The sequence below is a fragment of the Opisthorchis viverrini genome (assembly GCF_000715545.1).
Source record: "Opisthorchis viverrini unplaced genomic scaffold opera_v5_59, whole genome shotgun sequence".
In the NCBI taxonomy this organism is placed as follows: Eukaryota; Metazoa; Platyhelminthes; class Trematoda; order Opisthorchiida; family Opisthorchiidae; genus Opisthorchis; species Opisthorchis viverrini.
This window is the reverse complement of record NW_008751715.1, coordinates 1,893,179-1,915,934: the sequence shown is the minus strand read 5'-3', so window position 1 is coordinate 1,915,934 and position 22,756 is coordinate 1,893,179. Positions and strand designations below refer to the sequence as shown.

General features: G+C 43.9%; 1 protein-coding gene across 1 annotated transcript in view; it reads left to right on the top strand.

Moving 5' to 3' along the window:
- T265_13359 (hypothetical protein) overlaps nt 1-22,756 on the top strand; it is a gene marked incomplete at both ends in the record, with an annotated part of 97,144 nt that overhangs the window by 50,254 nt on the left and 24,134 nt on the right. Inside the window, 5 exons of the mRNA XM_009168499.1 lie at nt 1,277-1,427; nt 3,342-3,439; nt 3,485-3,552; nt 19,337-19,642; nt 20,567-20,836. Coding sequence (XP_009166763.1) covers nt 1,277-1,427; nt 3,342-3,439; nt 3,485-3,552; nt 19,337-19,642; nt 20,567-20,836 — 893 coding nt within the window. The remainder of the gene's footprint in view (nt 1-1,276; nt 1,428-3,341; nt 3,440-3,484; nt 3,553-19,336; nt 19,643-20,566; nt 20,837-22,756) is intronic.

Sequence of the window (22,756 nt, the reverse complement as noted above, 5' to 3'; positions counted from 1 at the left end):
CTCTTACGAGAAGTGAAGTGGCTTTCCCAAATTCAAAGGCAAAAGTCCAGTTTCAGTGCAGATTTTATTCGTCCTATGTCCTGGATTTTTGGAATTCGAACCTAACATTACTCATACAGGCCTGTTTGGATTGTTACTGATATTGATGTCCTCTTCGCTGGCTTGCACATAAATAAATTATTTGCTGGTTACGGACGTTATCTTGCTCAAGAGCAATGGCACATTCAGCGCGCGAACTCAAGACTTACCAGCTCCGTAGTGTGTCATACCTAAAGCCAATGACCTACAGAAAATGTGAAACCCTTCCTGTGTGCATGCCATTATTTTATAGGACGTTCCCACTCAGTTTGAATCGGTTCATTTATTTTATCCATGAACCCCTTACGAGCGTATTGTGATGTGTATTGATGCGGCTTCTGATTACCGATGTTTGGAAGGGATGATGGGATCAGGCGTGGCCGACCATGCGACAAGTCAGATAGGTAGTATGTCTGAACACTGATAGCGTTTATTGACGGTTGGTCAAATGCCGCCTGATCAACAGTCAGTAGATAAGATATTTCGAAATCAACATCTTATTGGGTTTATTAACTCATTGCTGGGCAGGCGCTTGATATTTCAACCACACAGGCAGCATCAACCAATATACCGGACACGCTGTCGAATTTTTCATGCTCCTTATCATTTTGGTATCCTATTGCGTACTTTGTGGCTTCGTTCAACAGACACAGGATGGGCTTATCAACCTTTCACACCGAAATAAATTGCTCCCTGAACGAGAGTTTCCCGGACTATTTTTAATGCTGCAGACCAAATATGGAGAACCTATACATCAAATGTATAAGTGTATTATTTGTTTGGCATACTCGAGTTTACAAAATGCCAATAAACCATGCTTTACGTTCGCATAAATACCATGTCGGTTTTTATCCAGCGTCTGATTGTGTAAAGGCCCTTCTGATAACGTCACGCAATCAATACTTGATAACCTGATGATTTGAATGTCTCGACTATTCAAATTAATATGACACCTGTTCCTGGTACGTCGTGAAGATTCGATAAAACGATGTCTCGGGTAAAGATTGTGGTAAATTATCTCTTTGTGGTGCTATACATATGCACACGGCCATATTACGGATGAGGCATGCTGTATGTCGCCAGGCCTAGACACTGGAAATTTTCTTCATTTCATAGGTAACCGTTTCGTGGACGGTGAGTTTTAGTAGGAAGTTCATCCGTATGTAGTTCACACAACCTTATTTCATTCCTTCTTTAGCTTGGTCGTATTTGCATCTCAGGAAGAGTCCTCTGGAGCTTGGTGTCCTGCGAAACCCATCCAGGCAGAACGCTCGGAATGGTTACAAATCGAATTCGATACTCTTAAAATCATGCGGGTCCTCTTTACTGAAGGCCGAGCAAACAACCAGGTGAGTTAGTTCTGTCTGGTGTGTTGTACGTCTTCGGCAAATGTATGGATGTCATCTAGTCTGATTGACATCTTGATCAACACAGAGTATATAACTCTGTCTTTTGTTTGCTAACTTTCCATTTACTGTCTGCTTGTTTGACCTCGTCTTCACGACTCACATGTCGCTATTCCGATGCCTGACCAATGGTCTGTTTGTTCAGGTTGACATTTGAAGCACGTGTCAATTGTGGACGTCTTCGCAAACCTCTTCAGCTACGGATAGTGATGTTTTTTTGGTTTGTTTTTCTGACTATTACCAAGTGTTATTGGTCCGACTGGGTCATAGCATTTTTTTGGATCATGAAGGTGCAAGATTACGCTACCAAATGCAAGATAGCTGCGCATCTGAGGAGACACTCCATGAATCTTGGTAGCCATTCCTCTGCTAAATCGCCCCACTCGGGGAGCTTGTCAACACTGGTGCGAATGACACAAACGGCGTGTTTGAGGGACGTTTGCCGCCGCATCTGGATTGTGTTTAGCCTATTCTGATAGGCAATCATCCTTACTTGAATTGTTCGTTTTTTCCGAAGGTTGCGGCTTCAGAATTCTACGATGATTCCTGAAATGCATTCTGGAGCTCAAACCATAAGCGTAGTATGGGTGGACGTACGTTGCGCTTAAGTTCTGAACTTCCACGTTTAAGGAATATTCTGTATAGTTACGCCACCCTTTATATTGTCCTCCTGTGTCTCAGCCTCTATGATAACCACTTAAATGAAAAATCCAACTCCTCCAATGGCCAGTGCACGCTCTCCTGTGGCTTTTTGCCACACATAGACATGGACCAAACGATACTAAACTTGCGACAATGTGGTGCCCAATGTGCAGCCTTGAAGTTGAGAGAAATTAGTTTACGATTGCCATTGAGTAGACCTGTGGATTTCGAGCTATCCATTTCCTTTTTTGTCTGTGTAGTAGCCAAAAAATGCCGTCTGAGACGGATAACACCTCGAAACAACGAAGCTGCAACACCAATTACGTGAACTGGGCCATTCCGTCGTGCGTCCAAGTACTCAAAATTATCATCCTCCACTTTACCAGTAATGCTACTGACAGAGGATACGCTGAACGACGACTCAACTGAGACAAATAATTTGTAGATGCATATTGTATCTCCCCTTAACGCATTAGCCTGTAAGACCTTGTTTTCGGACGCAGCAATTCATGGTAATGTGAGGAGAACCGTACCAAATGGTGCAGATCTTTTGGCATTTTACTGGTTATGTTGCATGCGTCCCAACCTAATCATACTCCTTCCAAACTGATATTTTCTGAACTTTTCCATCGGCCTAGTAATTAGCCTCATTGCATGGTTTTTCAACTAAAACCCACCTTCCGTCTTCGCACACACGTCCACAAATTCACACCCACCTGATCGTGCTTGATGCTGCATTTGATAAACGTGTGCAACAACAAAGCTTGTCACGGGCTGTTTCTCTTGTAGCAACCAAGGGCCAGTAGGCTGTGTGGGGTTTCGATGTGGTGGTTACACCATTTTCACATATGCAAATTCACAGACTGGTTAGGTATTGCCCATCACAATCGTGGTTTCGGTTGCGCATGGTTTCGTGTTTTCCGGTGCCGGTAACCACATGCACGGTCATGGAGAGGTCAGTCGTCCCCGGACACTTGCCTGCACTCGTCTTGTTTACTGTGCCGACCGCATCTATTGGTCGGATAACCTCGGCTGTTTTGACTCATCAGTTGATGGATGACCTGTCATATAGTGAGGCCGAACAAACCTGTCTATTCATAGTGCTGGTTTTATCTAGTGGTCTGATGAATCATTCATCACAAGATGGATTGGTGCGGCCCGCCTTATTCGTTTACGCCTGTACGTTGTCCTCGTAGTTGTCGCACAACGGTTTAGGTGAGAACATGTTATGTGCTACCCGACGAAATCGTCAACCAGCATGATGCACCTGCATTTCTACTGAAATGTCTCGACTGTTCTTCTTTGATGCATTGGTGAGCCAGAATTACTACTAGGGATAAAACAACTTTCATTTCTAGGCTTCGAATTCCAACACCACCCTATGAAGTTGCACCATTACAGCAACCCTCCCGGTATGAAATGTTAGGTGAGTAACCCTTTTGTCGGCGGGGTGCATTCTCGACTGAGGTTGTTTTGTAGTGCGCATTTACACGTCTTTTTTTTTACCGGCAAAAGCCGGGCAAAAATAACCAAGTATCACACGCCAAGGCAACTTCGCGCCTACAAATCTGAAACAGTGCGTTTAGTGTGTTTGGATGCCAGTTTCTCAGTTTCCAATTTCACCACCCCGTCTAAGGTTAGTCTCCGAACTCTGTCCGGAGAGCTTAATTCCACACTATGAATAGAAGGGAGCCTGCACTCCACAATGCGTTTATGGAATTTCCAGTATATCAAAATTGGGCTTGAAGTTTTTATTATTAGACTAGATCATGTTCTTCTCCCTAGCAGTTGCTATTTGTTTCTTGGATAACAAACATTCCCCACGGCGTCGACTGCCATATACTTTATCATATATTTTATCGACGTCGTACTAACTACAGTGAATCCCGACAACTACCTGTTCACCCTCCACAAGCTACCCTAACAGAAGGGGCCCAGCTCTTCAACTTTTCCAGCCTCGTCGGGCACGCACGTTATGTCCCCACCGTCTCCAGTTACCATGTTCCCAAACTACTGTGCGATTGGTCATGTACGTCAGGTCGCTGTGTGAAATGATAGTCCACTTGACAAGTGCCGAGGCACTGCGGCCTAGTTTGGGCTCGTATTCTCCCATCAATTACGCCCTCGTGTTTCTTAGGTGTACCGAGGTCCGCGCACGGTTGCCACGTCCCAATGTGCACTGTGTTTTCGACACCAATAACTCATTTTTCTTCTCCCTCTATTCGCCAGCTTTCGTTCTGTCATGCATTTCTGTCTGGCCCGAACGGATTTGGCGATAGGGATAGAGATGATCTATGGCTTTGTCTAGACTGCACTATCTGCAGGCGCTGAGGCATACACTCTTAGTCATTGGGTTCGAGTGAGTTGAAGCCCCATCATCTCAGAGCCAAAAGTGTCCGATACGAAGGCGTTTATCTTACGACCGTGTGCTCCTATTCGAATCTCTGATTGCACTTCTAGTTTGGTACCGTGACCCAGAATAGATGGCAGTTTATGGGTACTTCGGTTGTTGCCATGCTGAAGAGCTTCACTTTTCTGAATGGAGTTGTTAACGAAAAGCATAATTTGATCAGAGCGGTGCTTCTCTTCCTGAAGCGGTTATCACCCGTCCGTTTGTGAGCGCCCCCCACTTGGGCGTTCGATTAGAAAGTTTGCATAAACGAGTAGTGTAATGGTAAAATGCACTAAGGTTTTGCGACTGGGTGCCGTAGGAAATCTCCGGTGACCCGTTCTGACACGAATTTGCATGTTATCACTTATATAACTTCATTCCACGCCAGGGTTCCTCTTCTTTGTTCATGAAAACTGCAGTCCAACAAGATTTCTAGTGCTCCAATTGTAAATAGCTTAAGAGTAAAACAGCATTCAATAAGTTACATTATTTTCTGGTTCGTGCGGTAGGCCGTTATGCAGATGGATGTTCTGACGATGTACCCGGCGTACACCTCAACATGTTTGGATTTTCTAACAAAACACAGGGCTTTTTTGAATTCCTAATAGCCAATCAGGTTAGGTTTATATTCATTTTCCTGAGCGTAAATTCTGTTCTCGCCCCTGTCCTTAGCAGTTTATGTACTGGTGTCGGATGAAATGAGGAACCTTGTCCACTGCACACCACCCAGTGGATTTATTCAAGACTGCAGACAGTTGGAAAAAATATCAACGCCGAGCCTCTTTCTGGAAGTCAGCCGATTATGACATCATAAACATTTCCGCTGCAATCGTATGTCGCCTCAGATGTCTGTATTCAGCTGATGACCCTCGCGCTAGTTTTCAGCGCTCTTGGACTAGCAAATAACGTATTAGCTCAGAGTGTCTTCCAAAATTCGGAATTTTCTTGAAAGATCACGGCTGCACACAAAAAGTTTTTTTTCACAACTGCTAAGTTATTTTAACGATTAAGGCTTCAGTAATTATAGGATGGGTGCTTTTTAACTGACTACAGGACGCCTTCGCAAGCAGCCTACTGACTAAATTGCACTGGCTAAGTACGAGTCCCTTTCTCTGCCCTGCGTGCATGGTGTAGTCATGTTTAGCTCTGGTGGGATAACCCAGCATATCGCTCGTTTTCTGCAAATCTTGTTGTCTCATTGTACCAAAACGATGTCAGTTCTCCCGCCCTTATGCTGTTGACCCTGTTACCACCAGTTTTGTCCGGGAGAGGAATGCTGGCTGGATCGAATTACATTGAGGTTTTTGTGTTTCTCATTATTTGAACATCGCAAATGAACAAGGACAACGACAACAACCCATGACGCCTTTGTTCAACGTGTCCCCACCCTAAACCAACCATGTTCCGAACAACCAAGGTTATTCATTCCGGCTGAACTCGACAAGGTTTCTGTCGCTTTCCTGTTTGTCGTCTACTTCGTCGAGTAAACGGTTGATGATGCTGACCCGCATAGCCCTGAATAATTAAGTAGACTGTTGGCTCACATGTCCACACTAGGCAGGAGGAGGGCGGTTGATTGTCGCTGTTTTTAGGCCTTTCCCATGTTTTCGAAGAAACCAGGTGTAAGCCCCGACTTTTACCTCGCCTTTCAAACCTGTTTGATCGAATGTGTGTTTTGTGAAAAGCTGACAGCCACGGTTCTAATTTTTACACTTCTCATTGTTGGCCTCATGGGAATTGCTGTGATACGTGTACTGTCGAATACGTCATTGGCCTCCACTGCTTGTAACCCGCTACCACCATGGAGATTCTATGCATCACTGGATGCCCTTATGAAACTTTATTAATTTTACTATTAAGGTGTCTTATCCCTATTGTTCAGCAGTTCTTTGACCTTTCCTGGGCGGCTATCCACTTTAAGTATCAAAAGAATCCTTCACCATAGTTGTAAAACCTATTTTGCGCCCTGATTGCAGTGTGTACAATGCGGAATGAATGTTTCCTGATGGTTCTTTTAAGAGAGCTACAAGACATACAGTTTTCTTTCCTCTGTCGAGTCTTATCTCTGTATCCTCTTCCTTATCCTCTGAGATGCTTCCCTTGAAATGCTTAACTTGTCTTGCCTTTCAGAGTAGAGTTAGCTTCAATCTTCATGAAAAGGAGAATGTTTGCATCACTTCGTATTACATTTATTTCGGAATTGTACTTCGTATGGGATCAGCATACCTGTAGCTTATTAATTATTATGTTAGTTAGGTGCTTTCGGGTTCTACGATGGTTTATTTGCATCGTTGCGATATTCAGTTTCTTCCTGTACTGTTCGGCCCAATGGAACACTCCGTAGAATTTTCTCTATGGGTACTGGCTAGCACTAACTGGGTCAAATCACTGGTTCACCCTACTTACTCAAACTCTTAAAGCAGATTTGTCGGCACGTGGAGCCGCTCGAACTGTCAAAATCGATATCTGGGTCCCGAAGAATAGCCGCGTTCTTCCTTGTTAATCTCCTCTTATATCCCGTTCCCCAAAATCTTAGCAGTACCAGAGCCAAATTTCGAACTTTTCCGTTCATTTTGCTCCTCTCTTAATCTTTTCTAAATGTAAAGCATACGGGAAATCGGTACCAGGGAGTAACCAGTGACCATCTTTTAGAGCGGGACCCATGCTTGCAAAACTTGAAGAGTTTGGGAAGTGGAAGCATGACGGCTGCGCACCTTTCGCTCCAGTTGTCATCAGTTCGAAGCTCATTTGAACTGCTGTGCCTTCAGGTTTTAGCCCACATATAACTTCCTGTTCTTCTAATCCTGTTAGTTATTTCGCCTCAAACCATGAAGAGTGAAATAGGGATAGGGGTTATCAGCATACATGGGGTGTGATGGGTATTTTGCTCTTGCTACAAATACATCTGCCATTTCTTGGCGCTGTGTTCCGCAACCAGGAAATAGCTTGTCGATGATTATCTGCGTCACCCATGTCTATCATGTTCCACCGCCGGCTTGAGGCCTCAAAGGTTTATCTGTCTGGTGAGTGGATCGTGAGGCTTCATCGGGGACGGGATTTTTAATGAATCCCTGTGAAATGCACCTTCGCATCCATTGTCATGAAACTCGGGGTGCGTTGTCATGTTGATTCATCCGTCGGGGGAGTCACCCACCATGTGCATATTACTCAGCCTAACTGCTACCCTAGCATCTCACCGTTGACAACTGCCCACTGGGACTCATCGGTAAACAGTCCTATGAGTCACCTGCCATGACGTTAATTTGGTGAGCAGGATATACGCCTTTGTGACTCGAAGCAAATGGTTTTGATAAAATTATTCATGTGCCGCACCAATACTAGCTGTAGTAATAAGATATCCTCGATAATAATAATAATAATAATAATAATAATAATAATAACAGTAATAATATACGGACGGTCATTGAGCACTCATAGTTTCAGCATACACTCGCAAGATGAGGTCACATGTCTAATTGGTCTGTGCACTTCTTCAGCCTAAGTCACCATATTTTTCACTCCGGACATTCTTGTTGTTTTCTAAACTTCATGGTGGTAGTTCTTCTAGATGCACTAGCCTCGACGGTGATACAGCCTGCGGCTCATGTGTGAATGAAAATGAATCAATGTGTTGGGTGCAGTTTCGACAAAATTTCTTTTTGCAAATGAACGCCAAATCAACCTAGAGGTTGATATCAGAAATGCTGAAGCCCGTACTACAAGGGCCACTTCAGGTAATTGACGGCATCTTCCCGATGTCGTCACTGTAGGGTAATGGTTACATGATGTTTGTAGACATAAAAGCCCCAACAATGGTTATTGTCAGTGAATCCGGCGACATAAGTTAATTCAGTTGGTCTGGGTTCATTAAGACCGGGGTACCTCATTCATGTTTTTTCGCCTAACGCACGGTGGATGAGAAACCTCTGAGTTTTTTGGCATGTCTTCATTAGTCCTTTGAATCGACTGTTCGTTAGCTTGCGCGTGAATATTGCGTTATCAAGCTAGAGGTTGTGACAAATGAGGTCCACCTCTACGATGAAGTTTTGACCTTCGTATAATCCTGGTTGGTCGATATTTCTCAACTGGACATCTATCCCTTTCCTGGGACTCCATGAGACAAACAAAACTGGCAGCACAATGCTCCAATACACAAAGAACATTGATGCCAATCGGCTGAATCCTCTTATGGATTGACTCTGTCACCGCAAATAACCTCATCTATCACGTTGTTCCAGGCTCCGCTTCATCTTAACTTTCCACTAGCGTGTTTGCAGGGATAAATCTTACATCATTTAGATGGTTAGTGATTAGGCATTCATGCATGTCGTTTGTAGGTTCTCTGTTCATGAACAGTGAACTGGACTGGACCAGGGTGTAGCGTGATTGGAAAATGCATGCAACTGCCAAAACTGTTGCGCCACTGGCCCAGTTTTGAGCTACGGGCCTCACGTCTTATACACACGTGGTTTGCCTAGTAAAGCCGATTGGCTGCTTCATAAATGTGGCCATTCGAAGCGAACAAATCAAGCGAATGGTTGGACTGTTTGTTATTTTTGATGTTTATCTATCCTTTATTTGACGAAGATGCACACCAAATATATTTATATATATTATATATTATACACTATATGTAATATTATACATTACTATATATATATATATATATAATATTTGTTCAACCATCTTTGAGAGACATCGCTCGAGTAACTAATTTCGCAAAATGATGCTTCGTTCTCTTACTGTGCCATCAGTGAATATTAGCCGTGGCTTTACCACATGGTCAGTGGTTTCGCTTTCCAGCTTAGATAGAATCTGCTCATCTACACTTTATCAGTTGACCAGTTTCACATATCTTGGGTTGCTGTCTTCCTATTAACTATTCAAATGTTTCCGTCTTTTATTAGTGTACTTTCTAGGGGTGAGTGTAAGTCAGCATTTCTTCTCAGCTGGCCATTTTGCCGGCATATTCATTTCCGCTCATGCTCGAACGGTGAAGACCATTTCAACCTCATCTCCACTGTGTGAACATTTTGAACTCGGTCATATTCCCTAACTAACATGACAAACTTCCACATTCTAGTGATGACTCAGCTCTTCCAATTATCCCTTTGGTCATATTCTCCTTGCTTTGTGGTTCAAGGTGGCAATGAAACGTCTTGTAACAGTGTGGTAAACAACTCCCTTTAAGTCTCTCGAACAGATAAGTGAAGAATATCGATCAGAACAAATATTCCTTCTGCTCTCCTGATGAATGGCTGTCTTCAGTTCTGAATAAATAAGTTCTAAATCTCATGTGGAGCAATTTGAATGTTCCTTTCTTCACAACAAAAGTGGCTTTTTGATTTGTGCCCTCTGTACTTAACTCAAGCTCCCAGGATTTATCAAGGAAACTCTATTAGAATTATCAGAAACTTGTTTTGGTAAGTTTACCGGTGAAATCAAAGTAGAATTGGCCGGTTATCCCTTTCTTGTTGCAGCTTATTTGAATTAACTGCGCGCCGAATGTAGACCCGGGCCATATTTCTAAGGGGCCTAAAACTTGGCTATGGTGAGCGAACTAAAATGAAACTATTCTTATTTTCAAAGCTTATCCAGCCATTTCGAAACGAAACATTGTTAGCTGTTTTTGTAAATTGCCTTAACCCGTTGACAGTGAAACTCTCAACGTGCATGGCATTTGTGTTCGCGTGTTGTTGGTTTTATTTGATCATTGAGGTCTCACAAGCACGGCTAATTGGCGCGAAAGTGCTACTCTATCCATGTTGATGTTTAATTCATTCCAGAATGCCTACGTGCCTGCTTTTTTACTTCGCTATCAACGCCAGACCGGTCATCGATGGTACGATTATCGAATGCGTAATGGAACTAAGGCAAGTCGTTTTTTTACAGTACTCGAAGTCTCCTCTATCGTAAGCCGGTAGATATATGATATGGTTGGTATTGCGCTCTGATTGTCAGTTCATTGGACTTTGGATCCAACAGCCCGGTCGCGACGTACATGCTTCGGTTACTTTGACGAAGACCCAAATGGCTGATTGAGGTTCAAAATAGTTTTCATATCATGAAACACACGATGCTACACTTTGGCTTCCACTGTCAATGGCTTGGTTTTTTTGAGTAAACGGTTGTTTTTTTACAAGGGGTTGGTGAATAAAAATAAGCGAAATATATTGTTAACTTGTTCAGAGTTCGCGTTTCGTCTAAGAATCTACCCTTTAAACAGAATCATCTTTCTGATTCCCTTGATAGGGTATATGAAGTGAATTTTGTGGTCAGTCCGTTTATTCTCTATTCATACGATTCGCTTTCCGGGAGGGATGAGCGGGGGACGTTGCAGAATATGTCAGCAGTATTTGCACTCTCAGTCTCTATCCAGATTGTTAGGGGCACGGTAGGCTAACACCTATTATCCTCACTGTCCAGTTTTTATCCATTTCACTTTAGGGTCTTTTTTGAGTGGGTGGTATGTGGTTGGGCACCGATTGCCGGTGCTGATTTTGTTGTTGTCTTTGATTGCGATGGTAAATGACCATCGAGCTTTTTCGCACCTGCTTTTTCTAGATTGATCCTTCATCGTGTTGACCTCATCAATTTTTCATGTGAAATCCCAAAATGTAACTTACTTCGTTTGTGTGCACAAGCTGAAAGGTACATCACAGAAGACAACGATAAACACGTTTCGCATCTTTCCTCATGCATAGTAGCACACCCACCCTAAACGGGAATGTCCAGTGCCCACCTGTTGTTTGTTCTTACTAACCTGTCTTAGTCTTAGTAACCTAGCTGCGATTGCCACTGGGGTTAGACCTACATGCAGAGTATGTCAGTCATTACGCTTACAAGTGGGTCGTGAGTTCGGATTTCATCTTCGAATTACGCCTACGTTGTTCTGCCTCTCCTGTATATGTGCACTCCTGTCAATTACCGTCGTGGGCCAACTTCCTTCTACATGCCATTTCTAATATTACGTCCTGCTCCGTCAACCTTTAGTTCAAGGTTTATTTTCGGTCACTTCGATTGATTTAGGCTGTAAATAAATCTGCACTCTTGTACGGTGTTTTGGATCGGATAAATATAAGCAATTTATCCACTTTCATCCTACTAAGGTTATTTAAGCACACCATCCGAGCAACCTTCTGTATACTAGAAAGAATCTAGGAAATTGTTGATGTTTCTCTGACATTTTGCACTACGCCTCGCGACCCATTTCTGTGTGGTTGATGGTATCCTAAAATAGTAGGTCCTCGAGGGTGATGGTTGCTTCGAGCTCTACCAAATTTCAGTACTGTCGAATGTTCGACGAATGTGGCCACGTTCATTCTAATGTGTGCTTCGTATGGAATAACCCACACATACTTCCACCGCACCCCTAAACCGGCCAGGTTATTTTGTTCCCGCGATCTCTGCTATTAGGTTGATTGGTAGATTTACTTCCGGCTCCCCTCAAGAAGGGGCTGGAAACTTTCAATAATTTGGGATCTGTTGCTCCTCAAGGGTGACCACCCTTTCGTTTGACTTGTTTTCTGTTCGTTTTTGATAAACCAGAGGGTTTGGACGTCATGTTTGGCCCTACTGGTTACCTTAGATGCATGTTCCCATTATTATCATGGAAGGCAGTGATCCTATGACTTTGTGTATGGCGATACACATTGCAATACACACACACGCCCCGTACCTGTATAATAAACAAGATTTCCGAAAAGCTGAGCATTTTGACTCACTTGTTTGTCATCTGTGAGAGAATTATATTCCAAACGATGTAAATTACTTTGGGGTGGAAGCAGATGTAACGTTTGTTTTCTCTCAAACATCAACCATTTTCCTGAGCGACCCTCGCGCAAAACACGAAACTGCTGGATCCCCTTGGATTGGAGGATCTCATGTGAGAATATTCTCTCTGACAAGGTTCCACGCGTGGCTGTCATTAGGGATTCGATTGTTTGTGCTGGTAAAGCCATTCCGTTGCTCCCTAAGGGCTGATCTCTTTTCCAATTTTGATTTCCTAATTCTTTCATGAGTTGGACAGGGTACCAAGCCGTTGTTGATAAGTCGTTCTTTTGCCATCCATCACCGACTTTCTCAGCGTCAACAAATTCCACGGATTTTGCTCTCCGGCCGTTATGTTTGTAGCAGTTTGTCCAGGTACATCATTCAGCATGCGGTTCGTCTTATCCCTGAATCAGATTCTCCTGTAATGACACCAGGTGATTTTCAGTTCTATTCAACTCAACCTACGGTGATTTGCTTCAGGTCAGGTAATCCCGTGTGGTTCGTCTAGAGAACAGTGCTCTAGCCGCTGAAATCCCTTTACGAAGAAATTTGAGTGTATTACATCTTTCCTCTTGGGCACATTCTTCATGTTGATGCTGTTCGTAGCATCCTTGCGTCTTTCCTGATCACCCTGGTGTTGATGTTGCGGCCTTCCCTTAAGGTGAAGCCAACCGGTGGTCCTCGAAGTAGTTCCGGAGGAAGTGGAACATTTTCAACGACGTAGGCTGTTAGTTTGGAGTTAAAATATTCGCGGTTGTGCGGCGAATATATACTTCACCACATCTTACGTCCTGCCGATTTTCCCCGTCAGATCGGCTCCAACAATGTCCCGAATCTCTGGTACAAGTTAAGCACGATGAATATCCCGGTTTGCATGTTCCAGTTTCTGCCCGATTACTGGACACCATAGACCACATGGTAACCCAGTGACTCCATGTTGGCGCTGGCTGAGAGCCGATATGAGACCTGTCCTCTAGTACGACACTACCATCCTGAACAAGGCTTCATCAGGAATGACGGTTTAGACAGTTGATGAGCACATGTCCCAACCAACATGGCCGCTCGATAAAATTAGAAGAGCATAAATTACCGTGACCCGGTCGTCTGATAGCGCCAGCGTTGACCATACCGTTTGGAAAAACTCCCCTGAGTACTTCATATTTTTTTTTGCAATCATCCATCGATTCTATATTGTCTACCTGTAGGCAGACATGGACTGTTCATCAGGCTTTTAAGGGCGTAACCGAAATGTTTGTTCATTCCAATGTTTCATGGCCTAGTCACATTACGATCGTATCTTACGTATCGTTTTTAACATTATTTACTGATTGTCTTGCATAGTTGATTGTGTGGGCATGGAAAATACATACGTTTCGTACGGATGCCATCGAATCACGAATTATGTAGTTGCATTTAGCCAAATATTGTGATTACATCCCTACCCTTTTGTGTAACCCATGCCTGATACTGGCTTCCCCATTTTACCCTTCTTTCGAACTGCAATATTTTTCCCAACTTATACGTTATTTCCAATATTTTCATTTCCACCCCCTGCCCAGCTTCTCTACGCGAATAACAACAGTCAGACGATTGCCATCAGCTTAGATCCACCCATAGTGGCCAAACGCTTTCGGCTCTACCCCTACAACGAACTTGAACCGCGATTCATGTGTCTCCGGATAGCTGTTTACGGCTCTGTATTTACCGGTAAGACCACACTGAGACTGAGTTCTTTGGTGCAAAAACCCATCATTTTCTGGCCATAGGACATCTCGTATTGATGTTTTCTCGCCATAATCATCTCTGTTTGCTACGGTTTGCGTTTCGTGACTCTGACAATCGGAGCGCGACATTTCTGAAGGTGGTACTGAGATGTCCAAACTTTGAGCTACGTGGCAAAATTTTCAGTGACAAAATTTCAGTGACAAAATTTTCAGTTCTGTGGCCTTGAAGGAAGCGGCAATCTTGAAAAAAAAACAAAGATATCTGAGAAATCACCACACGGTCATTTACGTTTTCTACCCTGTGCTGCAGATTTAGTGTAATCGTCATCATCATCGATAGCATGACATCAGTGTTCAACACCGATGCTTCACCGCCGTACAACCATGATTTATTTGAAAGCCTAATTGTAAAGAAAAGAATAAAGGTGGACGGGGAAGTGACTTAGTGCTAGGTTACCACAATCATTCCTAGGTAGCTATACCACCAAATACTCATTCAGACAATCTGGATAGAAATTGACAACAAGAATGCCACTGACATCGCTTGGCAGCCATATCTTGTAGTGTCTCCAACCAGGTACAGTGAGGATCACACGGTCCCCATCCTGGAAGGCGAGTAGCACCGACAGCACCAAACGTTTCGTGATCTCCTTCATACTCCTCTGCCAAGTCAAAGGTTGGCCACCTCTCTGTTTACGGCACTCTGAGTTGGGCATGGCAAACAGCATTCTCTTCGGCAAACGATGGTCCGGCATACGCAACACGTCCCAACCATCGCAGCTTCTGGTGCTGGACACATTCTTCAATGGAAGTACCCGTTACACAACCGAAAACACGCTTTCTAACTGCCTCTTTACGGATTCGCCGACACCAACCCACACGAGCTATGGTTCTGAGACAAAGATTGTCGCACACCTGAAGCTGTCTCAGTTCCGCTGCTCGAATAGGCCAAGTCTCACAGCCATACAACAAAACAGCCCGCACTGTAGCTTGATACACACGTTCCTTCAGATTCAGGGATAGACCATTCTGACGCCATAGGTGTCTCAGATTAGCAAACGCGGTCCGAGCCTTGCAGATTCGTGCATTCACCTCATCTGTCACACTAGAATCAGAACTAATACAACCTAAATGATACGTAAAACGCTGCACAACTTCCAGTACCTCTCTCTGGATTGCAAGTGGCATGTTCAATGACTGCACGTCCACGAGCATGACCTTACACTTTGCAGGTGCAAATTGCATACCAAAGGACGGGATGAGTTTGGTCAGTTCATCCAAGAATACTTGCGCCTTCTCCTCCTCTTCGAACATGAGAACGATGTCGTCTGTGTATTCCAGATCGACAAAGTTCTCTTCAGAGGCTATTTGAACACCAGGGTTTTGGAGACCCTCCAGCGTTCGTCTCATTATTTCATCGACCACGAAGTTAAAAAGGAAAGGAGAGCGTGGGCATCCGTGACGGGCACCGCTTTGCATACGGAGGCTTTTGGAGAGCTATCCGTGAACTCTCACACATCCGGAAGTCTGAGAATACAAAGAACGCATTATGTTTACAAACTTCCGGGATATTCCCTGGTGGGCAAGGGTGTCAAGAAGAGCAGACCGATCAACCGAGTCGAATGCGCCTCGGAAATCCAAGAATACTAGAATTGTGCGTCGCTTATACGTATAGCGTTGTTCTACCACCTGAAGAAGTGTGAAGATTTAGTGTAGCTACAACTGCAACCCCGCTGAGATCAAATGGATCCAGATGGTAAATTAAAGCGTCGAAGGTTTACCTAACTTGCTCCAAATAGATTGATCACATTTAAAATATTGCTGCAGGACAATGCAAATCTGTAGCTCTACTTCGTCTTGTGTGTAACTATTTTTGATCCATTTACCCAGTAAGAGATTCCTCCTTGTTTGCCTATTATGAAATGAACACATGACATTCCGCACTGCTGAACTCCCATTTTTTTATTCCTTGTAAACTGAACTGCGGTTACTAGAGCAAGATAAATCCCCCGGTTTCTGTGGGTAAACCCGAGAGTTGAACATCTAGTCACTGTGGAAATAAAATAAGTAGTTCGACTGTAACCCCCTTCCGGTGTCTATCTGCCATGCCAGTCGAAGGAAGCACGTGGGCTGAGACCGCCCAAGCGTAGACAGGAGTAATTGGGGTGCGGAGGTCGTGTTCGAATCACGGACTTACCAGTCAGTAAACTGGCGCTTTAACCACCGAGTCATCTCGGGCTAAAAAGCCCTTTAGGCAAAACTACTGTAGACACTTTCATCATTCACTTATGCCGCGTGATCCACGGAAACCATACACATGTAACACAGTGGGCATTATTATTCGGTCATTGGAAGCGAGTGACGATTTTCTGTACGTACATTTCTCTTAGGAAGGCTTTTGAGCATTTCCCAACGTTTCAATGTTATTTCGGATGGTCTAACCTCTTTAAGAGCATCTCATTGTTTAATAGAGTGAAAAGATGTACATTACGCATTTTACTTTGTCACTGCCCTCGAGTGAGGGGGTGCAACACTGAAGTCCCCTAAGGGAATGGGGACAACCTGCGGATCAGGCAAAGACAGTGGGTGTGGTCCTTCGAGAATGAACTCTCTCTCTTACGGTGGATTGCGACTCTAAGTTGGAGAATTTTTCAGTTATCGCCACACATCGATTACTGTGCATCATAGATTTGTTGAACAGTGAACGATTACCATTACCATTATTTTTATAAGCGAATTACAAACGAATTACAAACTCGTCACTTCCTGCCCAACCCACTTTGTTTGGGACTTTTTAAACTAAGTCTTAGACCGTTCACTTATTTACAGAAATAACACGCCGAACGCAGCTGCATTCGATTCATGTAGGTGGTTTTAAAATGTTTTTATTCATTAAGTATTAGTGCCTTAACAAATCGGGTCAATAATTTGGATAAAAAATTTGATGGACTGCCATCTTCGCCTGTATACGAACCTCGGAAATTAAGTGAACATGGGACTCCAAAGTTCAATGAAAATATCACAAACACAGGATAAGTTCGACAAAAGCGTAAAAAGGAATACTTACATATTCCAGTTTACCAAGAGGATCTGAATGCCTAGTGCAAGGTGGTTGAAAAAGTGGAAATACCACATGATAGTGCTAACATTTTCAACGTCGAGCTGGACAAAGTATGGCCTTAACATTAAATATGATACTCTAGGTTTCTGATTTTTCGCGTTTTGTATGCAGCCGATTGTGAGTTGGAGGTGATGGCGAACATAACTTTGTATAAAGAACGGTCGGCAGTTCCTCAGAACGAATGCGCGGAGTTTGTAACTTCGAAAATCTGTGAACATTTCATTACATCTTGTTTTTGACCAATATGATTAGTTCTGGTGAAATCCTTTGTTAATTTAGCGCATGTAAATATCCACCAGTAAAACAACTGTGAAAGAACCCCCCTCATGATTTGCCCTTACTGAGGTGAAAACGTTGGCTAGTTCCTCCAATGTACTGGGATAATGGGCTTTGAATACCCCGATTGATTTTGCCATCCCGAATATTCGAGCCTCCATTTTTATCTCTGAGGGGAGCATGCGGTGAGTACCGTTGAGTAAAATGTCTTGGGGACCAAGGGCCTCCACTGAAGGGGTATTTTATTCCCACTTGACCTTCCGTCTTGATCAGTTTGCCGGAGCCTGTGTAACCATAGCCTTTATGATTGCTAGTTTGCAGAATATTCTCATACAGAATGAGCTCTTTCCCCGCCAAAGCATTTAGCTATTAGCACCCTTACCATAATCCGACCAGTGATTTGTTCGATTGAGGGTTTTGTCAACTTATGGTACGGCTAGCTTCGAAGTATGGTCGTTTGGGGTGAACGGAAGCGTTTGACAGTAGTGTTTAAAGAGAAGCGTTTGACAAACGTACTGCTAGGTAATACAACTGATCCGGGGAATGTCAGCATAAAACTCAGCTAACGATAAAGAATTCGTTACAACGGTCCCGCTCCCATCGAGGGAAACACAACAGCCAATTAATGTCACTTTATTCACTCTAAGTTTGGTCAGTGGTAGTGTCTACCAGGTTTGGTCTCGATGCAGGCGATCGTGCCGTTCAAATTCCACGGTAGAAGCATACGTTCGACCTATTTTCCGCTGGAAGATTCCAGAAATAGTGACATACCGACATAGGAAATTACATGCGGACACGACTCTTCGAACATATTGTAATTTTGACTGCCTTTTGACGACTACTGCATTGCCCACCGTAGGAGACTGACGCCATGTACGTCCTTTTACGGCGCTCCTCGTCACTTAGTTTTCTATATACCTTCTCCCAAGTGGACGCCAACTAATTTCTTGTTTGGTAGTGTTGTGTTCAGTTACGGCCATAAAACAGTTAGGATGAGCTGGCAGATCAGGACGATTGCGTAATACTTTTGCTCCAGCACCAAGAGTGCTACATGAACAGTTGGCCGTGTGTACTCTGTCGGATATGGGTTGTCAGGCAAACGAAACCCCATCCAACTCATTGCGCTATCGGAGTTTTGGCTAAAAACGACCCACTGACAGTAATTACAGAAACAGATGTTGCCGCACTACCAGATAATCTCTCGTCTCTGGCAGGGTTTTGCATTAAAATCAAATCCCGAAAGGATGTTTACAAAAGCTGCCTAGCCCGGGAACCAACCCTTGGTCGTCCAGCTTGCCTTCATCCTTCTCTCCCTCTATCTCTACTTATGGTTGCGCGGTGATGTGAAAGCTAATTTTCCGGTCTTTCTCGTCTGCAAACACTGACTTCATGTACTGAATGGATTAAAGCCTACTAGACATTCAAGCATCCCGCTTCATTATTGACATTTCTGAAGGCTACCTTTTGCCGCTACCGGTGTCGTACTTTCTAATAAGCCCGTAGGCGTAGGCGTGCGTCACACGAATCCTATAGGTACTCCGCACCTCACTGGGTGTGCCCGTTTCGTGGCTTTGACAACTGTACATCACCGACCAAATAGATGCTTTTTTCAGACTTTTGATGTGTTTGTTTGCTCTGCGACGTGCTGTGACAGGCGACCTCCACTTGTACGTTGGTTGCATCTATGGTCCGCTCCATCCTTCATGGACAGGTCACTCATGCGTATGACTCATCTTTCAGCGGTCTTTTTAGGCTGTCAGTCTACTTCCTTGACCGGCTTCCGCACATTCTTGTGGTCGGCCCACAAACGATCAGAGTACGTCTGACGTTGTCAATTTTTTGTTCTTCTAAAACTGTGTGCACTTTACTTTGACTGGTCCGTCAGCATTACATACCCCTACATGTTGCAATAACCAATTTGTAGATGGTGTCATCGAATATTCAATTCCTGAAGGAGATGTCTACCGTATGGACCCGCGGCATCACGTTTCGTTGAACGATACAAGTTACGATGGGTCCTGGATCATTCCGCCTACAACATCGAATAGTCCGGAATCTATTACAAGCCGGCGTGCTTATTTCTACGGAGGAATCGGGTTGCTAATGGATAAGCAATATTACGAAGGATCTCTCCCCGAAGCGGTTGACAATCACAACGTCGTCGGTTGGTTTCGGCGCCAGCATTCCAGGCCATCTGAGCATATCATGATGCTATTTTGCTTCGATCAAGGTATGGTATTTCGCGTCATTTTCCTCAAGGCCTTGTAAGCTATATACCTCACCAATTATTTCATACTCACCGTTTAGTCAGCGGTTTCACTCAATGTGATGTAGTCTGGATCCGCCTCGTCCGTGGCTTAGACCTATCGGTTTGCGGCTTGAGCCGTACCTTCGGCTCTGATTGGTCTGAACTGTTGTTTGTACCTAACCCCATTTAATTTGACAACTAGTTGCTGTAGCTTGTTGCAAGCACGATTTCCGTCCGTTTCATGATACCTTGTCAGCCCTCCCATTCATCTCTAGATTGTCCTGGCTCACTGGTATCAGTGACATTCGTAGTAGGTTTGTTTTGATCCTCAAAACAAGCTCACTCTTGTCTTTTGAACACACGAAGCTCCACACTTCACTACGTTCCTTTCTCCACATGTTCCGGTGATAAGCTGAGTAAACATGTTCATCTTTACGAACATTTGGCGGCGACATGAATGTAAACAAGTGTTAAATGAATGGTCATTTGATGGAGTGATCGTGAGTGTGACTTATCGTTGGGTCGCGTGCAAAACTAAGTAAACGAAGCCAACTCTGCGAGGAGATTGTTTTCCGGACTGGAGTTTGCTGAAAAACCTAAAATTGCCTGGATATTTCTTCTAGTAACCACAGTGCTTGTGAGTGGGTCAAGTCTACTGACCCTTAACATGAAAGCGTTCCTCTGTCACTTGTCATTCAAAGACGACAGGCCACAGCGTATCCAGAATGCACTGTCTTTATGCTTATACCCCTGAGTGTGGAGACCACATCTGTTCCGATCTTCTTCCGTGACTTTTGCAACTGGTAAGGTTTTTCCCTAGACTTATCGTGCTCAGGTCTGGTGATGGATTCAATCTGATTTTGTTCAGACGGCTTACATGACCACACTTTCCTCCGTTCATTTCAGTTCGTAACTTTACTGAGCTCCGAATTCACGCTTTGAACTCACTACACTACGTAGCGCTGTTTCGCCGTGCCCTTATCCAGTTCAGTATTGGCGGTCGTTATTATGATCGGAAATCTGCGGCTATTCTCTATGAGAGTCGACGCGATACACAACACAGACAAGCTCGTTGGGTTTCCATACCATTGGACCATCGAATCGGTCGGTTTGTTCGCATAACGCTCTGGTTCGACTATGACTGGATCGTCCTCTCGGAGATTACTTTTGATTCTGGTGAGCATTCTGTTTCCTGAAGCCTATTGTGGGCTCTTAATGGTGTCTTCTTATCACTCCGGAACACGCAAATGTACTGACTAAATGTCCTAACTTTACAACCTAGCATATGGTGCTCGCTGGTAGGTCGAATTTACGGACGCAGCTGGTCTTCGAGATCACTTAAAAAGGTCGGTTGTTTCGTGAGCTAACTATGTTTGGTTGAGGTGAGTGAGATTGATAACAAATAACAACAGGGATGTTCGAACAGAGTTCAATTTTCCCATACTGTCCTTGGCGTCAGATTTTTCAGTACCGAGTGTATTCAGAACTCGTTACCGTTAAATTTTGTGGTTACCCAAGGTACTTTTATAAGTGATGAACTGAACTGATCGGAATATTTGTACAGAGAACAAACAGGGGAATTTGTTGGAACTGGATGTGTGCCATGGTGGAGATTGGCACAAAACGCATACCGAAAGAACGCCTACTAAACAGCCTCATTTAGAGCACATATTGAAGGTCATGCACTGACACGGCTGGTATGGACCAGTCGATAGGCGCAATAGTTGTTGAAATCACACTAACCGGTCACTCATGAGTGATCACACTCATCTTACAGCGTAATCAACGTTAATAAACGCAGGTGATCTGGATTTCAGAGATTGACACTGCACACCAATTTCGGTGGTTGCGTATGTTTGCCAAGCCTGGTGAATTAGGCTTGGCGTACCTGCAGTTTACGAAATGTTCCTCCTGTTGTTGATTTGAACCACGAACCCATTGTAGGCTAAAGGAATTTGCAGCAGCGGCCCTATGTTTTGCTGACGTATGCTACCCGACACCTTTATTTACTATTCTCCTCATCTCTGCGAGTAATAACCCCTTTTGTATGATTCCCGCACTTCAGGAGGTAGCGGACAACAGGAGGCTTCAACAGGTTGGGGAACGATAACTCCCGAGACGACAGTCGACATAACCCAACTCCGTATTGATTGCTCTGTGTATACGAACAGATTTCTGTTGAATTTCCTCTTCACGAAAAGCCACCCAATAACTTTCTCTTTAAATCCCTTCATTTTTGCTATTTCTGTTCAGCACACCACCTATTTGTCGGTGTGGTGGTGCAGTCAACACCTTATCTATCGGATTGGAGATCCTCATGTGTGAATCTTTGTTTGACAGTAAACAACAATCGCGATGATTGTTTGCATTTCGTGCCAGAACAATGTCCATAAGTCTTTTTTGTATGCTTGAACACGAAACTACAGGTGTATTTCGGTAAAAACGTGGTTCAGGTGAATTGGAGCTGGCTGTCCTGTCGATACCAACTTGATTTTCGTATATATATATATATATATATATATATATCATCTAGCACCAGGTGACTAATCACTGATCCATGTTTTGCTTTTAATCCTAATTAGTCTGGCTACTTCCACGTACGCTAGTTTCCTTTCTCATTTGGCTGGAAACATCCATCTTGTGGTGTTGCGTGTTCCGAAGGTAGCTAGTGCCCTAGTAACTAATCTCCCTGTTACCACTTTCAACCTTGACGTGGCGACACAATAAATGATGTAGGCAATTAGCTGGATAGAACAATTGTCCCTAGTTTTCGACTGGATTTATGATTGTTTCCGCTCCATTAAACTCTATCCATCCACAAAATATCCATTCCATTTCCAAACCTCCAATTCAAAGGCTATGTTGCTGGCGTATCGTTTCATATGTTGTTCTCTCTGAATTCTGATTCAAGTAGATGCTTTGTTTTCGCATTCACCCGTGCCCTGTGTGCCCTACTTGTCCCTGTCATTATCCTGGCTGACTGCGGAATTGCTATCACCAGAGCAAACTGACTCTTTAATTAGCGTTTCGGAGACTAGCATGCTTGCTGATCACCACCCAGCGTCATCTGGGATAGTGAACAGAGAAAATGCACAC